Source organism: Nomascus leucogenys, chromosome 4 (assembly GCF_006542625.1).
Source record: "Nomascus leucogenys isolate Asia chromosome 4, Asia_NLE_v1, whole genome shotgun sequence".
Classification (NCBI taxonomy): domain Eukaryota; kingdom Metazoa; phylum Chordata; class Mammalia; order Primates; family Hylobatidae; genus Nomascus; species Nomascus leucogenys.
Genome location: NC_044384.1, coordinates 76000965 through 76023655, shown reverse-complemented (window position 1 = coordinate 76023655; position 22691 = coordinate 76000965). Strand labels below are relative to the sequence as shown.

Below are 22691 nucleotides of genomic sequence, written 5' to 3'. Positions count from 1 at the left end.
AGTAAAGAAACATGAAAAAGAGCTGTGATTTTCTTAATTTCAGAGGGGAAAAATAAGCAGATTACAATGAGGTGACATGAGAGACACAGTCCCTGGAGACCAACTAACAAGAAATATATTTTACTTAAGTTAGGATGCTTACCCGAGAGTCAATTCTAGAGACTCCACAACTGAAATTAGCCGCAATTGATATGACAGCTGCACTGCAGTGATACACTCTGTATACTCAAGTGTATTTTACTCTGATATAAAAAAAATTGTGATATTATCTTTAAGGAAAAGTAAAAGGACGAAAGACTCAATCTCTGCTGAATGCAGAGTAGCATCACAAGGAAGGGGTAATCAGTTTTAGTTGTCCTACTTCTTTAACGGGTGTACTATAGCATCTGTTCCAGCTATACCTTCTGCTTACCCTGGGAGAATTAGTGTGAATGCTACCTCTAAGAAGAAAGATTTCTCTTATTATTTCTGCTTTCTTTCTTGTGAATTTAAGCATTGGAGGGGAGCAAGCAAAGGGATCAAATAGAAATCAAATAGTTACTAAAGGTAAGACAAGAAATATAAATGTTTCCACCTATTTAACTTACTCTCCTTAAGAAAAATTCACAGTCCTGTTAATTTCCTCAATCATTTATCAACACAAACTTCCAAGAGCATTGAGTAGCTAAAAAAGAATGTTAAATAAATGTTGTATGTGTTATTTCATCACAAAATGTATAGCCATTAGGAAAAATATAAGCAGCAATAAATAATATTATTTTAAAGCCCTTTTAAAGAAAAGAAATATATCATGAAACTTTAGTATTATTTTTTGAATCTCTTAGAAATTGAGAGCCCAGATCTCTGACTAAGGAATTTCTGGGCTAAAGAATTGACTGAAAAATCTCAGCAGAGCCTGGGGAAATACTGCATAGAAGCAGGAAGAATATTTATTAGAATAGAAGGGGAGACAGAAGCATGTTATTTATACCATCAGATGGAAAACAAATAATATTTTGCTATCCTGCTGATTAATATATGTGAGTCCTAAGAAAGACAATTTTCATCAACTGTAATTGTATTTTCTCTTTAGGATATACGACATGTTTATTTAACTAAGTGTATTTTAAAGTATTAATAAATCTTTGAGAATCACAATATCAAGCTCTTTGTCTATCAGTGCTCACATCTGTTATTGACAGAGCTTTTCTAAACGACCTCAAATGTTAAGAGAATGAAAGTTACATTGGCTGGACATACATTTAGACTCTATTAGGCTAACTTTGAGAGCCCGGAGAGGCTTCGGACAAGTTAATCTTTTATACTTTACATTTCCCATCTGCAAAAAGGGGATGATAAATGCCTATTACGTAGAATTTAAATGAAAGAATGCAGGCAAAACAGTTAATAAAGTGTTTGTGGAGCATAAGAAATCCTCAACAGATTTTGGCATATGTCAATACTTACGTTTTACTCATCATTATTTACATTGTATGTTTAGCACATCTAAGACATTTTATTCTGTGCAATATTTCTGTTAATACTCAGAGAAACTTTCTGTTTGAGAAGAAGAGAAGAAAGATCTATTCCTTTTCTTTTTTCATTTCTTCTAAAGATGCTGTTCTTTGAAGTTCAAACAGCAAGTTTGCTTCAAGAAAGAGGACCTAGGCTGTGCACCTATGCCAGTGAAATACAGATGGAGGCAATGTGGTGCTGAAGAACAGCAAATAATTTAGCATCAAGAGACCTACGTTCTAGCTCAGGATTCACCACTGATTGGCTGAGAAACCCCCACACTTTGCTGGCCTCATCTAACAAAAGAAGATATTACTTATACTCTTGGGATATTACCTGATAATTTCTTTCACTGATTTGTGGTAAGGCTTATATAAGATAATGGGTGCAATGACACTTTTCGAACTTGTTATGGAATTCTTTCAAAATGTCAGCTTTAATTACTGATGAGGGTATTGAGCCCCTATCTCAATGACAATTAGGTGGAGCCCAGCATAAATAGCTGCTTCTTTGTATGACACTGTCTGTGATAATAGAACCAGTTGCTGCCCACTGTTTCCCTCACTGTTTTCAGAAACTTCTTTATCTTCAATGCTGGCAAGGGTACTGGGTCACTTTGACCCCATGTGTGCTTTTTTTTTTTTTTTTTGAGACAGTCTCGCTCTGTTGCCCAGGCTGGAGTGCAGTGGCACAATCTCGGCTCACTGCAAGCTCTGCCTCCCAGGTTCACGCCATTCTACTGCCTCAGCCTCCTGAGTAGCTGGGACTACAGGCGCCCGCCACCACGCCCAGCTAATTTTTTGTATTTTTAGTAGAGATGGGGTTTCACTGTGTTAACCAGTTAGGTCTCGATCTCCTGACCTCGTGATCCGCCTGCCTCCGGTCATGAGCCTGGTAAGTTTAAACTTTTGTTTAACAATCTGAGATCATAGAAGGGGTGGAGGATTTGAGTTAAATTGGAGAAGAATTCTGCTGGTGGTGTTTACATTTTGATTTGGAAGATCTAGTCTGGGTGTCTATTCTGAATTTTCTTTTTTATTGCTTTTACTTATCTTACTTGTCTTATCTTACTTACTTTACTTTACTTGTCTTCATTACACCTTGCAAAGGGTGATTCTTATTTCCATTTTGATTACTTGGTATTAAATTATTCCCTTGATTCAGTATGGTGGCTGAAAAATTGCATGTGCTACTTCTGATGTTTTCTGGTTCTCTTGAGAACTTGTGAATGTGATAATTAGAGATTTTCACTGGCTTGGCTACTTCTGCCATTTTTATCAGGGATGCCTGCTCATTCTTACAATCTGATTCTCTAAATATTGGAGTGAATTATGGAAAATTACTTTTTAACTGACCCTATTCTGTTCTCTGTAGATGTTTATTATGGAAAATCAGAGTGGGGTTCGAACTGTACTGGCTGTGTGGGAATATTCTCTATTTTATTCTTTGGCTGGACATTTTTAAGTTCTTCCTCTACCCCAAGAGATTCAGCTGTTTTTCTTTCTTTTCTTTTTCTTTCTTTCTTTCTTTCTCTTTCCTTCTTTCTCTCTTTCTTTCTTTCTTTCTTTCTCTTTCTTTTTCCTTCCTTCCTTCCTTCCCTCCTTCCCTCCCTCCCTCCCTCCCTCTTTCTTTCTTTCTTTCTTTCTTTCTTTCTTTCTTTCTTTTTCTTTTTTTCTTTTTTTTTTTTTGACACAGTCTCACTCTATTGCACAGGCTGGAGTGGTGCAGTGGCACAAACCCAGCTCACCGCAGCCTCGAACTCCTGGGGTCAAGCAATCCTCCCACCGCAGCCTCCTGAGTAGCTGAGACCACAGGGATGAGCCACCACACATAGCTATTTTTTTTTTTTTAATATTGCAAAGAGATTTTGCCACATTGCCCAGACTGGTTTTGAACTCTTGAGCTCAAGTGATCTGCCTTGTCTTGGCCTCTCAAAGTGCTGGGATTACAGTTGTGAGCCACCACGCCCGGCCCAACTATTTTTCTTGTCTGGCACTATTGATAAATTTTGTTAACTTTCAATATTTTTATTCATTTTATTAGTACTGAGGAGGAATTGTAAGTAGCCTGAATCCATTCTATTATCCTTCTCCAGAAGTTGTGTCTGGAGGGTATGCCAGTATATAAATTAATTTATTTATCACAAGTAATTATGGCAGTCACATCTTAAGAATAAGTTATTTTAATTATTAAATAAAGAGTTAACTCTAGGAATGACCATAGTTAGTACATACTAAATCACTTGCTTCAGTCATTAGTAGACAGCACATCTAGTACTAAGATACAAGTCTTTTGATTTGGCATCAAATCCAACATACCTTTTACTATGCTTTTCACTTTTTGCTCTTCTGTTAGAATTTATGTTTCACTAAAAATATATTATAGCTCTATCATGTATTCATCTGACTAAATTCCACTTTGCATCTTCTTTCTTATTGCAGCTCAAATGATGAGACTTATGAAAGAGTTTCGAGGCAGAAATCAAACAGAAGTGACAGAATTTCTCCTCTTAGGACTTTCCGACAATCCAGATCTACAAGGGGTCCTCTTTGCATTGTTTCTGTTAATCTATATGGCAACCATGGTGGGCAATTTGGGGATGATTGTATTGATTAAGACTGATCTCTGTCTTCACATCCCCATGTATTTCTTTCTCAGTAGCCTTTCTTTTGTAGATGCCTCTTACTCTTCTTCCGTCACTCCCAAGATGCTGGTCAACCTCATGGCTGAGAATAAGGCCATTTCTTTTCATGGATGTGCTGCCCAGTTCTACTTCTTTGGCTCCTTCCTGGGGACTGAGTGCTTCCTGTTGGCCATGATGGCATATGACCGCTATGCAGCCATTTGGAACCCCCTGCTCTACCCAGTTCTCATGTCTGGGAGAATTTGCTGTTTGCTAATAGCTACTTCCTTCTTAGCAGGTTTTGGAAATGCAGCCATACACACAGGGATGACTTTTAGATTGTCCTTTTGTGGCTCTAATAGGATCAACCATTTCTACTGTGACACCCCACCGCTACTCAAACTCTCTTGCTCTAATACCCGTGTCAATGGCATTGTGATCATGGCTTTCTCAAGTTTTAATGTCATCAGCTCTGTTATGATTGTCCTCATTTCCTACCTGTGTATCTTCATTGCCATCTTGAAGATGCCTTCGTTAGAGGGCAGGCACAAAGCCTTCTCCACCTGTGCCTCTCACTTCATGGCTGTCACCATATTCTTTGGAACAATCCTCTTCATGTACTTGCGCCCTACATCTAGCTACTCAATGGAGCAAGACAAAGTTGTCTCTGTCTTTTATACAGTAATAATCCCTATGCTAAATCCCCTCATCTATAGTTTAAAAAATAAGGATGTAAAAAAGGCCCTAAAGAAGATCTTACGGAAATACGTCTTGTAAAGCCATGTTACCCATCATTTGTTATGTAGAAGAAAATACATTTTCATGTTAACTGTATTCTCTGATTGTTTAAGCTGTTTCTCTGTGTTAAAGTAGATAATTTAAAATGAAGTATACTTTTTAATATCCTAGTATCATATATATATATATATATATACACACACACACACACACGTGTCCCTTTGATGCATCCATACACTAGATGAAGGTTGGGACTGGAAAAAGTATCAAAACACTTGGAATTGGCTAATCTGGGCTTAAGTTTTAATTTAAATATTAAGCTTATCTCAGTCTGAGTTCTATTATACAAACATTGGTGTCTTTGGGTTCTGGGCAAACAGATTGAGGCAGACAGATATTTTTATGCAGAAAGTTTATCAGAGTGTTCTCACAAACAATATCTATATAGTGAGGGGAGCAGGATTGGACAGAAGGAGTTGAATTGTGACGAAGACTGAGCCACTGTTACATGGCGTTCTGCAGAAATGTCCTTCAGACATGTCCCAAATTAAGAAAAAAGGAACAAGTATTTGCACCTCCACAATAGCCAATTTTTGGATATGGTCACCCACTGGGAGGCGGTAATATTATCTTGGACAAGGTAATTCCCTTCAGCAGGGGAAATTCCTGGAGTGTAGGTCAGCTATCAGCTGTCAGTTGCCTATATGCCTGGAAGCTGGAGAAATGAATACTTCAACCCGACAGGCAAATCTAGGTAGTGTGCCACAGCATTCATAATAAATAATAACACTACTCTACTTACAAGTATGTCAAGAGGTACCAAATCAGATATATGAATAAGTCTTATCAGGTATTATGATATTGTGGGAACCACAACAATAATGGGGGAATATTTTACTGACTTTTGAATTAAACTGAATATTTTGTTGGTAGTAACCAATGTACTTTAATGTTTTATATCTGTCCTTCCTAAAGGTTCACATAATTTTCAATAAACACTTATCAAAGAAAATTATATCTGTATCGCTTATCATAGTGAGGATGAAACTCTCAATGTTCGAGCAATGAGAACAGCCTTCTGTGATGAGATGACATGTTGAAAGAAGTCTGTGTAATGATTTGGAATTAGGTAAATGTCTGGTTCTAATTTCTTTCTATTCCACCATCCACTGTAGACCCGGAGGGAGACACCAGTGTTTTGAGTGTTCCGACTGAGACCACCTCATTCATTTTTTTTTTCTCATTAAACTTTTTTAATGGGTCTCAAAATTCTGTGACAAATTTTTGGTCAAGTTGTTTCCATTAAAAAGTACTGATTTTAAAAACTAATAACTTAAAACTGCCACACGCAAAAAAGAAAACCAAAGTGGTCTACAAAACATTCTCCTTTCCTTTCGAAGGTTTTACGATGCATTGTTATCATTAACCAGTCTTTTACTACTAAACTTAAATGGCCAATTGAAACAAATAGTTCTGAGACCGTTCTTCCACCACTGATTAAGAGTGGGGTGGCAGGTATTAGGGATAATATTCATTTAGCCTTCTGAGCTTTCTGGGCAGACTTGGTGACCTTGCCAGCTCCAGCAGCCTTCTTGTCCACTGCTTTGATGACACCCACCGCAACTGTCTGTCTCATATCACGAACAGCAAAGCGACCCAAAGGTGGATAGTCTGAGAAGCTCTCAACACACCTCATTCTTAAAAAATTCATTAGAGGCCGGGTGCAGTGGCTCACGCCTGGAATCCCAGCACTTTGGGAGGCTGAGGTGGGTGGATCACAAGGTCAGGAGTTTGAGACCAGCCTGGCCAATATGGTGAAACCCCATCTCTACTAAAAATACAAAAATTAGTTGGGCATGGTGGCAGGTGCCTGTAGTCCCAGCTACTCGGGAGGCTGAGGCAGGAGAATAGCTTGAACCCGGGAGGCAGAGGTTGCAGTGAGCCGAGATCGTGCCACTGCACTCCAGCCTAGGTAACAGAGCAAGACTCCGTCTTAAATAAATAAATAAATAAATAAATAAAATATTCATTAGAGACCACAAAGGAAGAACTATTTCCTCCTAACCGCCTGGAAGAGCCCTCTCATGTCATATCCCAATAACTTCCACTTTCAATTGTTAACTAAGGTTTCTCTCAAACGCATCCAAAACTGTATCAGAACTTTCATTCTCCTTCATATTTACTTTTATTCTGGTTCATTTGCTATCACATTTATCCCTTAACTTTTCTCTTAAATCACCACTCTAAGGACAGTTGTACTTCATCATTATTCACCACTGCCTTATGTCCGTATTTCACTCATTGCCCAGCTGAGATTTCGTGGTCTTTCACATAATGACACACTATTAGTTATGCTCAACTCTCCCTCCAGAATGGTTCCACCCTTCCTCCATTCTGCTGATCTATCTAAATACCCACTTAGTTAGATTTAATTGTTTCTTCTATGTGTCCCCCATTTAAACTGCTCAATACAGTTAAAGAGAATTAATCATCACTTTACCCTGTGTTACTGAACTTTCCTCATACTTCATCCTGAAAAAAAAAGATATGATCATCCTCACCTTACCACCTCTACATCTTTATAAATACCCTCTTTCTCCCTTCATGTCATTGTGGATAATGTATCTCTGCTTCTACCTAAGACCAGTTCTTTCATGTGTTTGGAGTTTTCCACGGCCTTTACTTCTGAAATTATACCTCTACTCTCCCCAAGCTTTAGAATCTCAAACTCTATTATAATATCCTCCTTTGTATACAAATATTTTCTAGTGTCACCCTTCTTTTTTTAAATTATACTTTAAGTTCTATGGTACATGTGCACAAAGCGCAGGTTTGTTATATATGTATACCTGTGCCATGTTGGTAGTGTCACCCTTCTTCACAGTGTCCTTGACAGTAAGTTCCATCCAGTCACCAACTTATTAATTCATCCCTGCTCCTCTCCATAATTAATCTTTCCAAAAGAACTACCTCTACTCATTGCCTGACTTCCTCATATCTTATTTACACTATAACATGTTCCAGTCGTATTTCTGTAACATCTGTCCATTGAGCCTAATCTTGTCGAGGACACATGACACCTCAACACCCTCAACACTACTTTATCCAAAGATCACTTCTCTGTCTCACTTTTACTTGATATCTCAGGATTTGTCACAATTAATTCCTCTACCTGCCTTGATATAACCCTATGTAGGTTTCTATATCACCTCACTCTTCTGTTTTTCCTTCTTTCACTCCTACTTCTTCCCAGTTAGCATTTATCATTTTTCCTCCATCTCATGCTGACCTTTACATCTTGGAGCAAAAGTCATAGTTTTGATATTTGGTTCTCTACCTGCACTTAATTCTTGGGTGACCTAAGAACTGTGCCATGATTCCAAAATCTGTATCTCTAGCCTTGACCTCTCACCCAAGTTCCAGATTCATGTATTTAATTAACAGCCTGGCATGTAGGGACTTTGGGTACATTAAAGGATTAAGAAATTAATTTTCTCTTCTTAGTTATGATACTCAGACATATGTAAAATAATCCCACCTTTTGTACTACTAGAAGAGACTATACCTGCAAATCATACTTATGTCTTTGGAGTTAAAATTATCTCAATATTAAGTCATAGACTGTATTTTCTATTAGGTTGGTGGAAAAGTAATTGCAGTTTTTTGCAATTCTTAAAAAAATAGCAAAAACCATAATATTTTTGTACCAACCTACTATTATATTTCTTTAGTTTGTGCTGGAGCAAGAAAATTGGCAACTTTTGTATCTTTACTCATAATCCATTAAATATTTGTTGAATAACTTGCATGTAACTTATGCTGGAGATATAACAGGTAATAAAACCAAGTTTCTTATCTCAATGAACTTATATTTAAGTGAGGGAGATTGTATTGTCTCTGTCAAATGTATTATGCATGTGTGAATGTGGGTGTGCATTTCACATAAACATAAATGGCATTTTGAAGTGGGTAATAAAATAGGGAGTGGTGGAGTGAGAAAAGAGCTCTCTGTTGAAAAACATCTGAGCAATGCCTGGATAGGGATGATACCATCTGAGTGTTTGTGGCAGAGCTTTCTCTGTACACACACATTAAACACAAAGGATCCTAGGCAAGATCCTCTTTGATTTGTTAAAAGAATTGCAAGGAGACAAATATATGTGGACCAGAGAGAGAAAACTAAAGGAGGTAAAGAACAGCAATCAGGAAAATTCTGAGAAAGGGAGGCAGATCACATAAGCCCTGGTAGCTCATAAAGAGGTTTTGTGCTTAATTTTTTCAAATTACTTTGTAATAGTTGTCTCCCACCAATGCCAGATGGTAAAATGCAAGAGGGAATGGGTAAGATTAATTTTCTTGGCTATTTTACCAGTACCAAGGGTGGTATCTGCTTCATGAAACAAACTCATTAATATTTGTTGAGTGAATAAAAAAGTTAATGAAGTCAAAACCATATTCTAGTAGAAAAGAATAAGGATTGTATTTTAAGTGGAATTCTGAGGGTTGGAGGCAGGATCTGATCAATCCTGTAGGTTTAATTCAATGCTGTGCTCAATGGCACCTCTGGATTATGAGATACTTTTTGTTCTTCTCTAAATTCCTAAGATACTCTCTGAGGTATAAATGATACACTGGGGAAAATGTAGTTCAATTACCTCAGCGAAAAATGAATTCACTTTTTAATTATGGATTGGCATATTTCAGACTTTAGACTTTTTAGTGTTTAACAGAGACTAAATCTCCAGAGAATGATCACAGCCTTAACAAGACGTGATCTTGGGTCTTGGATTCAAAGGCAGTGCATTTTATCCTTTGTTGAATTAAAGGATAAAATGTGCTGCTGAATTCTGCCATAGTTGATTCTTTACGTCACTTGCACAGTTTTTCAAAGCCATAAATCTGACTGCTGGAAACAGAAAACCTGTTTTCCTACAAAACAAAAGTAAATTAATAAGAACCACTACTTTCAGTGAATATTACTTAAGGACAGAAGGTAAGATCATGTAATTTATCATAACTTGTTCCAATGTAGAAAGTTTCAAGAGGACTTCAAAAAACATTTAAGAAATTAAGATTAAACATCTTAAATTAAATATGTCTGAAATACTAAATTTAATGTTGTCAACTAAACTGTGAACATAAATTGTTTTAAACGAGGGAGATTTAGAATCGCTAGAAACAAATAATTTCGTAGAACATTCAACATATATATACACATACGTACAGGAATGTATGTATACATGTATATATACACAAATGTGTGTGCTGTAAAAATATGAAAATTTAATTAATTTTGCATATAACGAGAGACAAAACCCAAAGAGATATTTAATTCTCTATGAAGAACCTTAAATTGAATACTTCTATGCCATTAAATGTATAAATTGATAAACTAATAACAATTTTCAGCCTTTTTCTTGAATTTTAGTTGCACTTGCTCTATGACATTGAACAAGTTAATATTCCTTAGTTCAAATTTGTGCTTAATACAAGGATAATTCTATCTTGATTAAGTTTGTTGCAAATCCTTATGTCCATGAGGGATGATGTATTCCGTGCTCTTTTGTAATAAATGGAATGTAAGCCACTTCATGTATATTTTTCTAAATATGAATCTAAATTATGTACACATGTGGGAAAACAGTTACAAAAACTAAACAAATTGCTTCCCTCATATATATGTGTGTGTGTGTATATATATATATATGATATATATATATAAAACATATATAACATAACATACCCATACACTCAGAGGATCATATATATCGGAGAAAATATGATAGCTTTTACGTCACCTTATACATTTATTACATATATAATGTGATTGATCATATGTGTGTACATATATATTTATGCAAAAATAAGAGACTTAAAGAATGGCTGCAATTTTTTAAAGAGGTTATAGAATAGAATTTTAGCTATTTTAGAGATAGGAGAATCAGTTTAAAAGACTATCGCAATAACGTAAGTAAAAGACGGCTTGGTATTTAGTGACAATGAACGTGGCAGAGGTAGCTGGCTTAGGATACAGATCTTTTAAAGGAAAATCCAATTGAATAATCTGATTGATTGGCTATCCAGCATGTGACAAGGAGAAAATATCATTTCTCCAACTTTTTTTTCTCTATTTATTTAATTTCGCCTGTGCAAATGAAAGCATAGAGCTGTCATTGACTTGAGATGGGGAGTGCTATGTTTGGAGCAAATTAGAGGAGGATATGAGGAATTCAGTTTTGGTCATGTTTTTGCTATTTGATAGCCATATGGAGATGTAAGTAGTTAAATTATAAGCCTGGAGTTTGGAAAAGAGGACAAGACTAGAGATATGGCTCAGAAGGTACAAGTACATAGACAATATTTAAAACCATCAGACAATAAGAGCACCTGGGTAGAGTGGAAATAGAAAAGGAGGAAGCTCTGAGACACTCCAACACAAAGAGGGAGAAGAGGAGGAACAAGGAATGGAGACAGAGGGAGCAAGCCATGTAGTAGGAAGAAAAAACAGAGAGCTTGATGTTCTGGAAGAGTAGAGAAAAAAGACTTTTAGAGTGGTAAGTAATTAATTATGTTTAATGTTATTGATAGATCTAGACAAATGAGGCCTGAGAATTCACCATTGGATTTAGCAATCAAGACCAATGATGTCTTGAACAAAAGCAATTTCCAGGGAGTGATGGAGGGAAAGGCCTGATTAGAATGGGCTAACAAGAAATGCAGAAATGCAGAAAACAAGAAATGCAGAATTCAGTACAGCATATATATAACTGTGTCCATCTATTTAATTGCTAAGGGAATGGCAGAGGAATGGGATGACAGGTGATGTAGGCAGTAGGATCAGAAGAGGAAGAGAGAAAAGTTAGAGAATAGAGTAGGATATCGCTCTCTCTCTCACACACACACACACACACACACAATTAAATAAAATGGTAATTGAGTTTACTTAAGGGATCTTTTGTTCTTTACCTCCACATAAAATAAAAAGTAGTTATGAACACAGAACATCTTAGATGTAATCTTACTTACAGTCAAGAATGAACTATTTAATATCCTAGGTTTTTGGGGTATAATTTATTTCATTTGTTCCTCTCTTAAGTAAATTTTATTGTGTATATTTGAGGATTAGCACGTTATGCTATGGGTTCATATAGATGTATACTTACACATAGATACATATAGCTAATACAGTTGTTACTATAGTGAGGCAGATTGGCAGATTAACATATCTATCATGGTTTGTTTCTCATCCCAGCAAATGAGTCATCTATTCTGAGACTAAGATATAGAAACTTTACACCAGTGTCTGGATTTATTCTCCTGGGATTCGAGGATCACCCAGAGCTACAGTGTCTTCTTTTTGTGTTGTTTCTTCTCATCTATATGATCACCGTTGTTGGAAATCTTGGCATGATTCTATTAATCAAGATTGACTCACATCTCCATACTCCAATGTACTTTTTCCTCAGTAACCTATCCCTTGTTGATTTCTGTTATTCTTCTGTCATTGCCCCTAATATGCTGATAAATTTCTGGGTGGAGAACCCAGTCATTTCATTTAATGAATGTGCCACTCAATTCTTCTTTTTTGGCTCCTTTGTTGGCATTGAGGGTTTTCTGTTGGCTGTCATGGCCTATGACCGTTATGTGGCCATCTGCAAGCCTCTGCTTTATGCAGTCCTGATGTCCCCCAAACTCAGGGCCCTCCTGGTATTAGCCACATATCTTTCAGGCTTTGTAAATGCTGCCATTCACACTGGCTTCACCTTCCAGCTGTCATTCTGCCACTCCAATGTCATCAATATTTTTTTTGTGATATTCCACCCCTCCTGAAACTCTCTTGTTCTGATACACACATCAATGACGTTGTCATTTTTGCCTTTGCCAGTTTTAATGAATTGAGCTGTCTCCTACTGATTCTTGTTTCCTATCTCTACATCCTTGCTGCCATCTTGAGGATCCACTCTGCAGAAGGGAGGCACAAGGCCTTCTCCACCTGTGCTTCCCACTTGGCGGTGGTCACTCTCTTCTTTGGGACAATCCTGTTCATGTATCTGCGTCCCAGCTCCAGCTACTCAATGGATCAAGACAAAGTTGTGTCTGTCTTTTACACAGTAGTCATCCTCATGTTGAATCCTCTCCTCTATAGTTTGAGAAACAAGGAAGTCAAAGCTTCTTTAAGTAAAATGTTTAAAACAGTCTCTTATATCTCTACTTAGAATCATCAAGCCATAGGATGTCAGGGCTCTAAGGAAACTTACAATTGACCAAATCTACTTCCATTTACCCTAACTCTATTTCATTCTGCCATGAGGCTTTTTCCCGATAGTGGAGTTGGACTAACTGTTCCAAGCTTCCTGGAGAATATGGTCACTCTATGTAAATCCCACTTATTCTACATAACCTAAATCTCAAAAATAACCAACTATCACAGTTCAAAACCATGTTCATAGCTATAAAACCCAGTATAAAGGTTGCTGAGACAGAAAAAGACTGAGTGGCAAAAGGAGCAATTCTACCTTTTTCCATGTGTGATGGCTCTTTGATTGGATGACGGTTGAACTGCTAAAGAAGTTATGAGGAATAAGCTGAGCCAGAAAATGTCGAGACACTGAAACAGGGCTTAGAAACTATGCCGTTCCCCTAGTGAACCTGAGAGAAATACCAGAACTAAATAATGAGAGAGGGGCTGAAGTCCAATGTTCTTAACCTAGAGAAAGAATATGTAGCAAGAATAATGAGAATAAACTCCAGGATAAGTATAAGAATAAAACACCGAATAGGAATGCTAAGAGTTATTATGAAGCAGAAGTTTCTGGGGTTGGGAAAGAGGTATTCTGCATAATTCTTGTATGTAAAGTGTCGGGTTGTTTGATCTTTACATGTGGAAATGATTTAACCATCAAGAACTAGGGCAAGATGCACATTCTTTCTCTAATGCCTTGGCAAATAACCATACCTGTCTATTTTGCTACTAGATGCAATTTTATTTGGATAAGTTCAAAGTTCTCAGCTGATTTGACTGGTAGTTTTAACTGAGATATCTTCTAAGTAGGACTATGTTTTCTTTGCAGATTGTGATCATGGACATGTGAACAATAAATGCTTCCAAATGGAGGGGATTGGATAAAATATAGTTTGTATGATCATAGTAGATGATTTCATTCAAAGACTCGTTGTCATCTAAATGGAAAAGTGGCCACTTAAAAGTGCCTAAGCCATAATTTTGCTTTTAGTTACAGCATATTATTTTTGATGAGAAATTGAACCTCAATATTATAATTTTATCCGTCTTTATTCTACTTTCAGACATTGCATATTAAAAATACACAATTGTATTGCTCAATCAGTGCTTTTGCCCATCTCACCATTCTTCTTCCTGAAAGACATTCATATTTCAAGACACAGCACAAACATTATTTTCATTGTCCTTCCCAAAGTAGATAACTACACATGTATATTCCAGTGATTCTGTAGATATTACAACTCTAATCAGCTCTTAGTCTCAGAAACAAAAGCTAATAATAATAATAATAATACAATGTAACGTTTCCGAACATAGTCTGAGAGCTCTGCGAGAAATGAAACGTACTTATATACATCTCCATGCCTTCATAGTAGCCCATCAATAAGAGTTTTTAAATTGAGAACATAATTCCAATGGAAGGCACAGGATTAGGGAAGACAAAATCATTTTCCATAATGTCAATTTTAAAAAGTCAATGTTAGAATTGAAAGTTCTATTATATCTGGTTGGGTAATCTGTCAGATAATGTTTAGTCCTTTTAAAGCAAGTTGTCCTGTGTTCTTGGAAAGTAAAAACTTTAATAAACAGAAAACATTTCAGTATTTTGTTTCTTTCATTTTACATAAAATAAATGTGATTTCACCATATAGTAATAGAATATTCATCTTTTTTCCATGAAGGGACAAAAAGTTAATCAAACTGACATAGACCTGGAATTAGAACAGTCTCTCTGATGCCAAGCCTTTCATTTATTTTCTCATATTATGGATTGATTTTTTTCTGTTCACAGGCTTTTTACACAATGTACTCATCTTGACACATTTTCAGAATTGTTGCATTACAGGCAAGGTGTCTGTTTTTAGAAAGAACTATTCTCACCTGAAATGGCTCATGTGTCTGTTAGCTGTGTGTGCGTGTGTGTGTGTGTGTGTGGTATGTGTGTTGTGTATGTATGTGTATGTTTGTGAGGGGGTGGGGTCATGAATTACCAGGAGAATTCTTGCTCTACAATAGTGACTAGAGTCCACAATACATTTATTCAGTAAAATTATATTCCTTGCCTTCCCACTGTTTTTTTCATTAACAAACTCTTAAGTCTAGGCAATGATGCTTTATGCTGTTTAGACCTCAAAAATAAGGTTAAAATAACTCACTCGATTAGTTGATGGACTAGATGTGTTCCCATATGATGTAGGGTTCTTTTTAACAAAACATGTTTACAACACCGTCTGTCACATTTCATAGAATTCTTCTAATAGAAAAAATAACTATTGAGTACTGGGCTTAATACGTGGGTGATGAAATAATCTATACAACAACCTCCATGACACTAGTTTACCTATCTAACAAACCTTCGCAGGTGCCCCCGAAGGTGAAAAAAAGTAAAAATAAATAAGTAAGGCCAGTGTATTTCACATTTGCTTTTGACATAATGGTCAGCATTTGCCCAACTAGCAGTATGGGTCATTACATTTTGTTTTACTAAACACACTGATTACTGACTTGTTCTAACATTTTTAAAAACAAAATACAGAAGTCAGAACCTTCTTGATATAAATATGATAGTGACTGTAAATATTGGGATTAAACTAGCAGCCAGATCCCCCTTATATAGTAGAGAATCATGAAAAAGACCATAAAGTATGACAGAAGACATGAGTTTTAGGCTAAAACCTTGAAAATGCAGCTCTTGCTTCTTTGGTTTTTTGATATAGTCTAGATTTCAAAGCTTCATGTGTTTTTCTTTGCATCTCAAATTAAGTAGACATGGACCAAAGATATAGTAAGAAAAAGCATCTGAAATTGCAAGATATTTTTGAGAAGATAATCATCTTTCAGTGGAGTAAACTGCAATATATCACATGAATATAAATCATTTTCTTATTCAGAAAATATATTGTAAATAATTTCACTTTGCTGATAAGAGTAGCTCAGAGATGCTCAATATTGGTGACCAAGGTAGTGAAAGGAAAAATTTTTCTGCTAACTAATCAAGTAGAAATAAGTTCTTGAGTAAGACTAAACATATGACCCTGCTTAATCATAAACAGCTGACTTCTGCTGTGGTGATTCCTATCAATCATTGCTTCCAAACAACTTTCACATTCATTGTTTCCATTAGACTTGCACTTGATCCTAAGCTATGCATATCCAAAAATAGATTACTGTTATTCCAGAGAATTGCATTTAGACAGAATCAATGAAGGTCACTTTTTGATTTTTTTAGAGACTCATTTTTTTTATTGGGAAACTGTAGTTACTGAATTTTTCTTCATCTTACCAAGGTTTCTCTTAAACACTCTTTTCAAGGCCTGTTTCGCATCCTTGTTTCTCAGGCTGTAGATAAATGGGTTCAGCATGGGACTCACAAAAATACAAAACACCGCCACCATTTTCCCTTGCTCAACAGACAGCTCATTTGCTGGTCTCAGGTACATGCAGAATAGGGACCCATAGAACATAGTGACAGCTGTCAGGTGGGAGCCACAGGTGGAGAAGGCTTTGCACTGCCCTTCACTGGAACGGATACTCATAATGGTGATGAAAATGAAGATGTAGGAGATGAGAATGATGAGCAGGGAAACTGTGAGGTTAATCCCTGCTGACACAAACAAGGCAGTTTGTTTTATGTAAGTGTCAGAACATGTCAACATTAAGAGGGGTGGGTCAGCGCAGTAGAAATGGTTGATGGTGTTGCGTCCACAAAAGGACAAGCGAGAGGTCAGTATTACTTGCATCGTGCCCACCATAGAACCCCAGAAGTAGGGGAAAGTCACCAGGCAGATGCAAACTGCCCTGGATGTTTTGCTGCTGTAATGTAGGGGATTGCAAATTGCCATGTAGCGGTCATAGGCCATGGCACCAAGCATGTAATACTCAGTAAGGAGCAGAGTCACAAAGACAAAACACTGGGCCAGACACCCAGCATAGGAAATGGTCTTCTTCTCAGATAAGAAATTAACAAGCATCTGCGGAGAGACATTAGTGGAGTAAAAAATATCCACACATGCTAAATGAGTAAGGAAAAAATACATGGGGGTTTGGAACTGAGGAGTGAATCTGATTAGGAAAATCATCCCAAAGTTCCCGGTCAGGGTGATGAGGTAAATCAGGAGAAATACCACAAAAAGCATAGGCTGCAGATCTGGCTGGCTGGTCAGTCCCAGCAGAATAAATTCAGTTACCTCCGTGTCATTGCATTTGGGATCTATCTTCATCTTCATAGTCTCTAATAAGAAAAGAAGAATGTGCCAGATACAAAAAGATAAATAAATTATATGCAATCTAAGAATAGGCAAAATCAATGAGCACTAAAAGAAACTAGTGTTGCAAAGAGAATTGCAAGGAATATTTCCCTTAGAGATGGAAAAGTCTTGATAGATGCTTTCAGGTAGTTTGTGGCTCTGGTTAAAGCAGACAATACAGGAGATTTTGAGGTTTATGCACCAAATTGTGCTGGCTGTTTTGGCTTCTTCCACCTCAACTCTGCTAACACATATGGGATTTGATGTAGCTCATTGGTGTCCCTAAATAGGCTGTGGAATCAGGATCCTTTATCCTCAAAAAGGCGACCACCACAGTCTGATAATGTCACAAATGCTTGATCTGGGAACACAGCTAATGAGTAACTCCCTGTAGACTGGCTCCATCGTTGCCAGCAAAGGTAAACCTTCTGTGCGTTGGAGGAACGCGTATTTCCTGAGTCTATGGTATATACATTCAGGTTCAGTTTCTTAATCATTTCTTACTCCCCAATAACAATGGACATCTCCTGGTCCCTTGGTGTTCTGTCCATCCTAACGTTTTTTGTCCAAAGCAACAACTGATAGATAATTTAGATTGTTTCTTCACCTAATATCCATGTTCATTTCATAAATCTCATTTTATCTCACAACATCCCAATTTAGTTCATATTTATATTTCAATTTATCCTATACCTTTGACTTAACACCTTATATCTGACCCATCAGAAAGTCTTCCCAGGTCTACCTTCAACATATTACATAATAATTTTTAAACCCATTTTTCAGCATTTTCTTTGCCACCAGTCAGGTCTTAGATAAAATTATCTCTTGCTTAAGCTACTACAATAGTTCCTTCTTCCACTCTTGAAATTCTCTGTTCTCCAACACCAGCCAGTTATATTTTATAAACATAAATCACAACCTATTACAAATTTGGTAAAATGGTTCAAGATTTTTCATCACACATGGGCTAAAATCTGAACTTCTCGCCAGAACACACAAGGACCTACGTGATGTCTTCCCACCCGTGTCTCCAAATTCTTCTCTTTCCACTTTCTCTTCTGTCCTTCTTCTCCTGCTGCCTTGACCTTCCTAGCTGTTCCTTGATCACGCTAAGAATATTCCTACTTCAGCTCCCTCTGCCCAATTCCTTCCCAGATTTTGAGTGATTCATTTCATCACTTCATTCTATTCCAAATACCTTTTTAATCATGAATCATGATTTATTTTTCTTTATATCATTTACCACTTCTGAAATCATTTACTTCAATATTCACTGTCTGTTCCCTCCAAAATATTAGCTATATGAGCACAGGAACATCATTTGTGCCATACCCCCAGAACCTGGACAAATGCTTGAATCATAGTAGATACAGTGTAACCATTAGTGTATGAATTAATGAGGTCACTTTGCCAACTTACATCAGCTGACATTTCATGGTATGCAGATCTCTTACCTTTCAGATGTTACCAGTACAGACCAAGTTACTATAAAAAAATTCCAGCTACCATGTGAAGAATGTACGGAATGGAGTGCAGTTAGAGGTAGAGAGATCATTAGGGGCTTGTCTTAGTAACAAAGCTAGTGATAATGGTGCCTGAGATAAGACTGAACATATTAATAGTTAAAACTTTCAGTTTGCACTGTTGGAAATTAGGTGGGAGTTGACTCAGGGCTACAAAAATGAGTTGTCTTTATTTACTATAGAAAATTTTGCAAGGATGAGAGGACACAGAATGTTCATACCTTTTAAAGAAAAACTATATTGTTTTATTTAGTTTATGTATCACATATTCACAAATCTAACCTTTAGTTCAGTGGTTATCAGCCCTGGCTTCACATGAGAATCAAGTTAGAGTTTTTAAAAACACTGATACCTAGGTTCTAGCCCAACCCAGGTGGGACACAGACACACACACACACACACAGACACACACGCATATAATAAGTTCTGAGATATATGTGCAGGATGTACATGTTTGTTACCTAGGTAAACGTGTGCCATGGTGGTTTGCTGCACCTAATTGATATGATATTTTTAACAAAATTTCATACTATTGTAATGCACAGACAACATTGAAGGCAGTATTCTGTTGGCGCTAGAAAGCTTAAAAAAAGAAAATCTTTCTGAGAGCTTTCATGATCCTATCTCAAGTCTTCTCACACCCAAGAAACAGAGGGCAAAGGATGAAATTATAGAGGGTCACACCATCCAATTGTTGCTTACATACAGCCCAGGGTTTGATTTATGGTATACATATGAAAAGAGTGTTTCCTATATATCACCAGTTGTGAAAGTAGACCTTGACATAGTTATGTTTCAAGTTATGAGCTAATGTGGGGAATGGGAATAAATGACTATGTTATAATTCCCAGTAACATGTTGACACTTTTAAAAATGCCATTGCAGATGGTTTGTGGTGAATGATGTCTAAGATTTTTTCAGTCACACATCACATACGATAACCCACAATAACATGGGCCAACACCAGATGGACACATCTCATATCGTTGAAAATTCCAACAGCTTTCACTTTTCATTCAGTGGTGTTTGGTCATGTCAGGAGAGAGATGAGTAAGAAAATGGGAAGAATAAGGAGAATAATCATTAAATATATGAAATTATTCTATTTGAAATAATGGAACTATTGGAAAGAAACCAAACTATGCTTAGGGGGAAGAGTTAAAGCTCTGTGTACAATGCAGGAGGAAAAAACACAACTTCAAGCCACGTAGAGTATTTTCTGAAAATTCTGCCAAGTGGGACACGTCAGGTGAAAGCTCCATAAATCCATAGCAGTGTTGGCAAAGGACAGAAAAATGTATTTTCTTGGAAGAAAACAATGCAAACCTATTTTTCTTTTTCTTTTTTTTTGAGACGAAGTTTCTCTTTTGTTGCCCAGGCTGGAATGCAGTGGCGCCATCTCGGGTCACTGCAACCCCTGCCTCCCTGGTTCAAGTGATTCTCCTGCCTCAGCCTCCCGAATAGCTGGGTTTAAACGTGCCTGCCACCACGCCCAGCTAATTTTTTGTTACTTTTGGTAGAGATAAGTTTTCGCTATGTTGGCCAGGCTGGTCTCGAATTCCTGACCTCAGGTGATCCACCCACCTAGGCCTCACCAAATGGTGGGATTACAGGCGTGAGCCCAGACACAGCATTGCCATCATATTCCAGTGCAAAACTGAATTGAAGAAACCTAAGAAAAGCCCCTAGAAATGACGATGGAAATGTGTTCACTTTTTTTTTTCCTTCTCACCGTTAATCTTACCCTCATTTTTATCCAATTCTCTTGACACTCTCCTCTTAGTAATAATTGTATTAAGTAATTAAAGACATAGAAGTGTATGTTTTCTTGTGCCAAATCTAAGGCTCTAGTAGTGGAGAAATGTATGTTTTTGTATTCCAAGATTTGACTAAAGCTCAACCTGTAAGCCTACTCTAAGTCTCAGCTGTGTCATGAATAATGGATCTGTAACTAATGACAGGGGTATCTGCAGAGCCTGCCTGACCTCCTCGTATATCACTAGTTACCTGTTGTCTTCATCAGAGAGTCTGAGGCCTGTCTGCCTATGGTTTTGTTTTACCATGACAATTCTCATGGCCACTACTAATTTAATTTTATTTTCAAAAGAGGAAATAAGAAATCACACAAATTTCTTATGAGTTCTTGATTCTCAGAACTGTCAGACTTACCTGTGAAGGAATAGTAATTTCTTATCCTACTGAAAAGTCCCCAGTGTGGGAGGATTTATACTGAATGACTAATCTTGGGAGACTCATTCCTGAAGCATTAGAAAAGAAACCACACAGGATGTCATTAGGGCTCCCTCTGGAGGCGTTTACAAAAGTTACATCATAATGGATAGAATCCTAATTTAGAGGTACATCGTGTCTTTCAGTAAATGCAAAAACCCTTGGTACAGATTTTGATATTGGGATTAATTCTAGAGCAGATAGAAAGGTGTTCCATTCTTGGTAATCCCAAGACCTCTTCCGTGACTCTGCACATTATATCCTCAGCTAAAATAGTCTTTTGCTTTTCTGAAAACCTTTGTTGGTTTTCTCTGCCTCTCTTGCAATATTTGCTTTCTTTTATAACTATTCTATTACTCCTATGAATTGTAAATGCTCTGAGGATAAAGCTAACATCAATTTCATCTTGATAATTCCTATGGAAATCTGCACAACATTTTGGGTGTACAGTTAATATTTAGTGAAGAGATATTGAATAAATAAGTAAACAGTGGTAATTAGTTTAAACAAAATTAGTTCAAGTACACTTACTGCCATGGGCTACTTATACAAAGATATGTATAATTTATGATTGCAGAGATATGTTAATTCATATAATGTTTAATCTTTGGGTCTCAAGTAGATTAACATTTGAAATCAAAGTCCTACTACTTCTGGGTCAGATTCATAATAATGCTATTATAAATAAAAATAAAATAATATAATAGTATTATAGCTTTCATTAGGGCTAAAAAAATCTTCCCCTCCTGCACTCTACTACCATTAATTTTTGACATTAAAAGATGTAGATTATGACAGAGAGAAAATCCAAACCCAAGTCCTGGTTCTTCAGCCTGGACACACTAATGAATGGAGAGGAACAACAACAACAAAACTTAGAAGCTTTCTCTGAGACAGGCTCTCCCAATCTCCCTTGCCTAGGCTTTGGCCCTGAATCAACTTCTTGGGTAGCTACAGCAAAGTCAACTTTGGGATTAGCTTATATGGACAGCTATGATCACAGCTATTTCCACAGTTTCTTCAGTTTCCATGTGGCATAGACAGTACTTAAACTTCCAAACTTCCAGCATGTTCCTAATAGGGGAACATGCAAATAGCTAAGATTTGATGACCTGGACGTGTTGCACCAGTGAAGCTGAGTCCTACACAGCTGACTCCCCAGGCCTTTTCTGAATGGATATAAGGGGCAGACCTAAGGGAGGTCTGTAATTCTTCTAAAACCAAGGTGCAACTTGGTCATCAGGGAAGATAAGAAGGCTATGGCTGTATTCAGTGAAGAGAGAGAAATGACTCTGAGGTACATCTGTCATGGTGGATGACAGCAAAGCAAAACTGTCACCAGGCAGATTAGAAGTCAAGAAAGACCGGAGAGCAGCAACCGGATGCATTTCTAGGCCTCCCTTCCTTACCGATAGAGGCTTTGCGAGTCATAGAAGGGAGAAAGGGATTAAAATTTTAATGACTGGATATTTGCCTAAAGAGAAAGACAAACCAAAAGAGTTATTTCAATCATTGACCATTTTAAGTCCAAAGCTACTCTCTAAAAGAAAGCCATAGATCACAAGTTCATGTAACATGTAATTGGGTCCTGA

At 37.0% G+C, this 22691-nt stretch overlaps 2 protein-coding genes across 2 annotated transcripts; one reads left to right on the top strand and one right to left on the bottom strand.

Annotated features, from left to right (window-relative positions):
* Window positions 1-3919: 3919 nt before the first annotated feature.
* LOC100604266 (olfactory receptor 5AP2) lies at window positions 3920-4911 on the top strand. The gene has a single exon (XM_030810819.1). The coding sequence runs from the start codon at window positions 3941-3943 to the stop codon at window positions 4892-4894; it is 954 nt and encodes a 317-aa protein (XP_030666679.1). The 5' UTR covers window positions 3920-3940; the 3' UTR covers window positions 4895-4911.
* Window positions 4912-16339: 11428 nt separating this feature from the next.
* Window positions 16340-17323, bottom strand: LOC105740313 (olfactory receptor 5M11-like). The gene has a single exon (XM_012509336.1). It carries the CDS (start codon window positions 17321-17323, stop codon window positions 16340-16342), a length of 984 nt encoding a protein of 327 aa, XP_012364790.1.
* Window positions 17324-22691: the final 5368 nt, after the last annotated feature.

Coding starts and splice junctions, on each gene's coding strand:
- LOC105740313 (XM_012509336.1), bottom strand. CDS start 17,323: ATGAAGATGAAGATAGATCCCAAATGCAATGACACGGAGGTAACTGAA.
- LOC100604266 (XM_030810819.1), top strand. CDS start 3,941: ATGATGAGACTTATGAAAGAGTTTCGAGGCAGAAATCAAACAGAAGTG.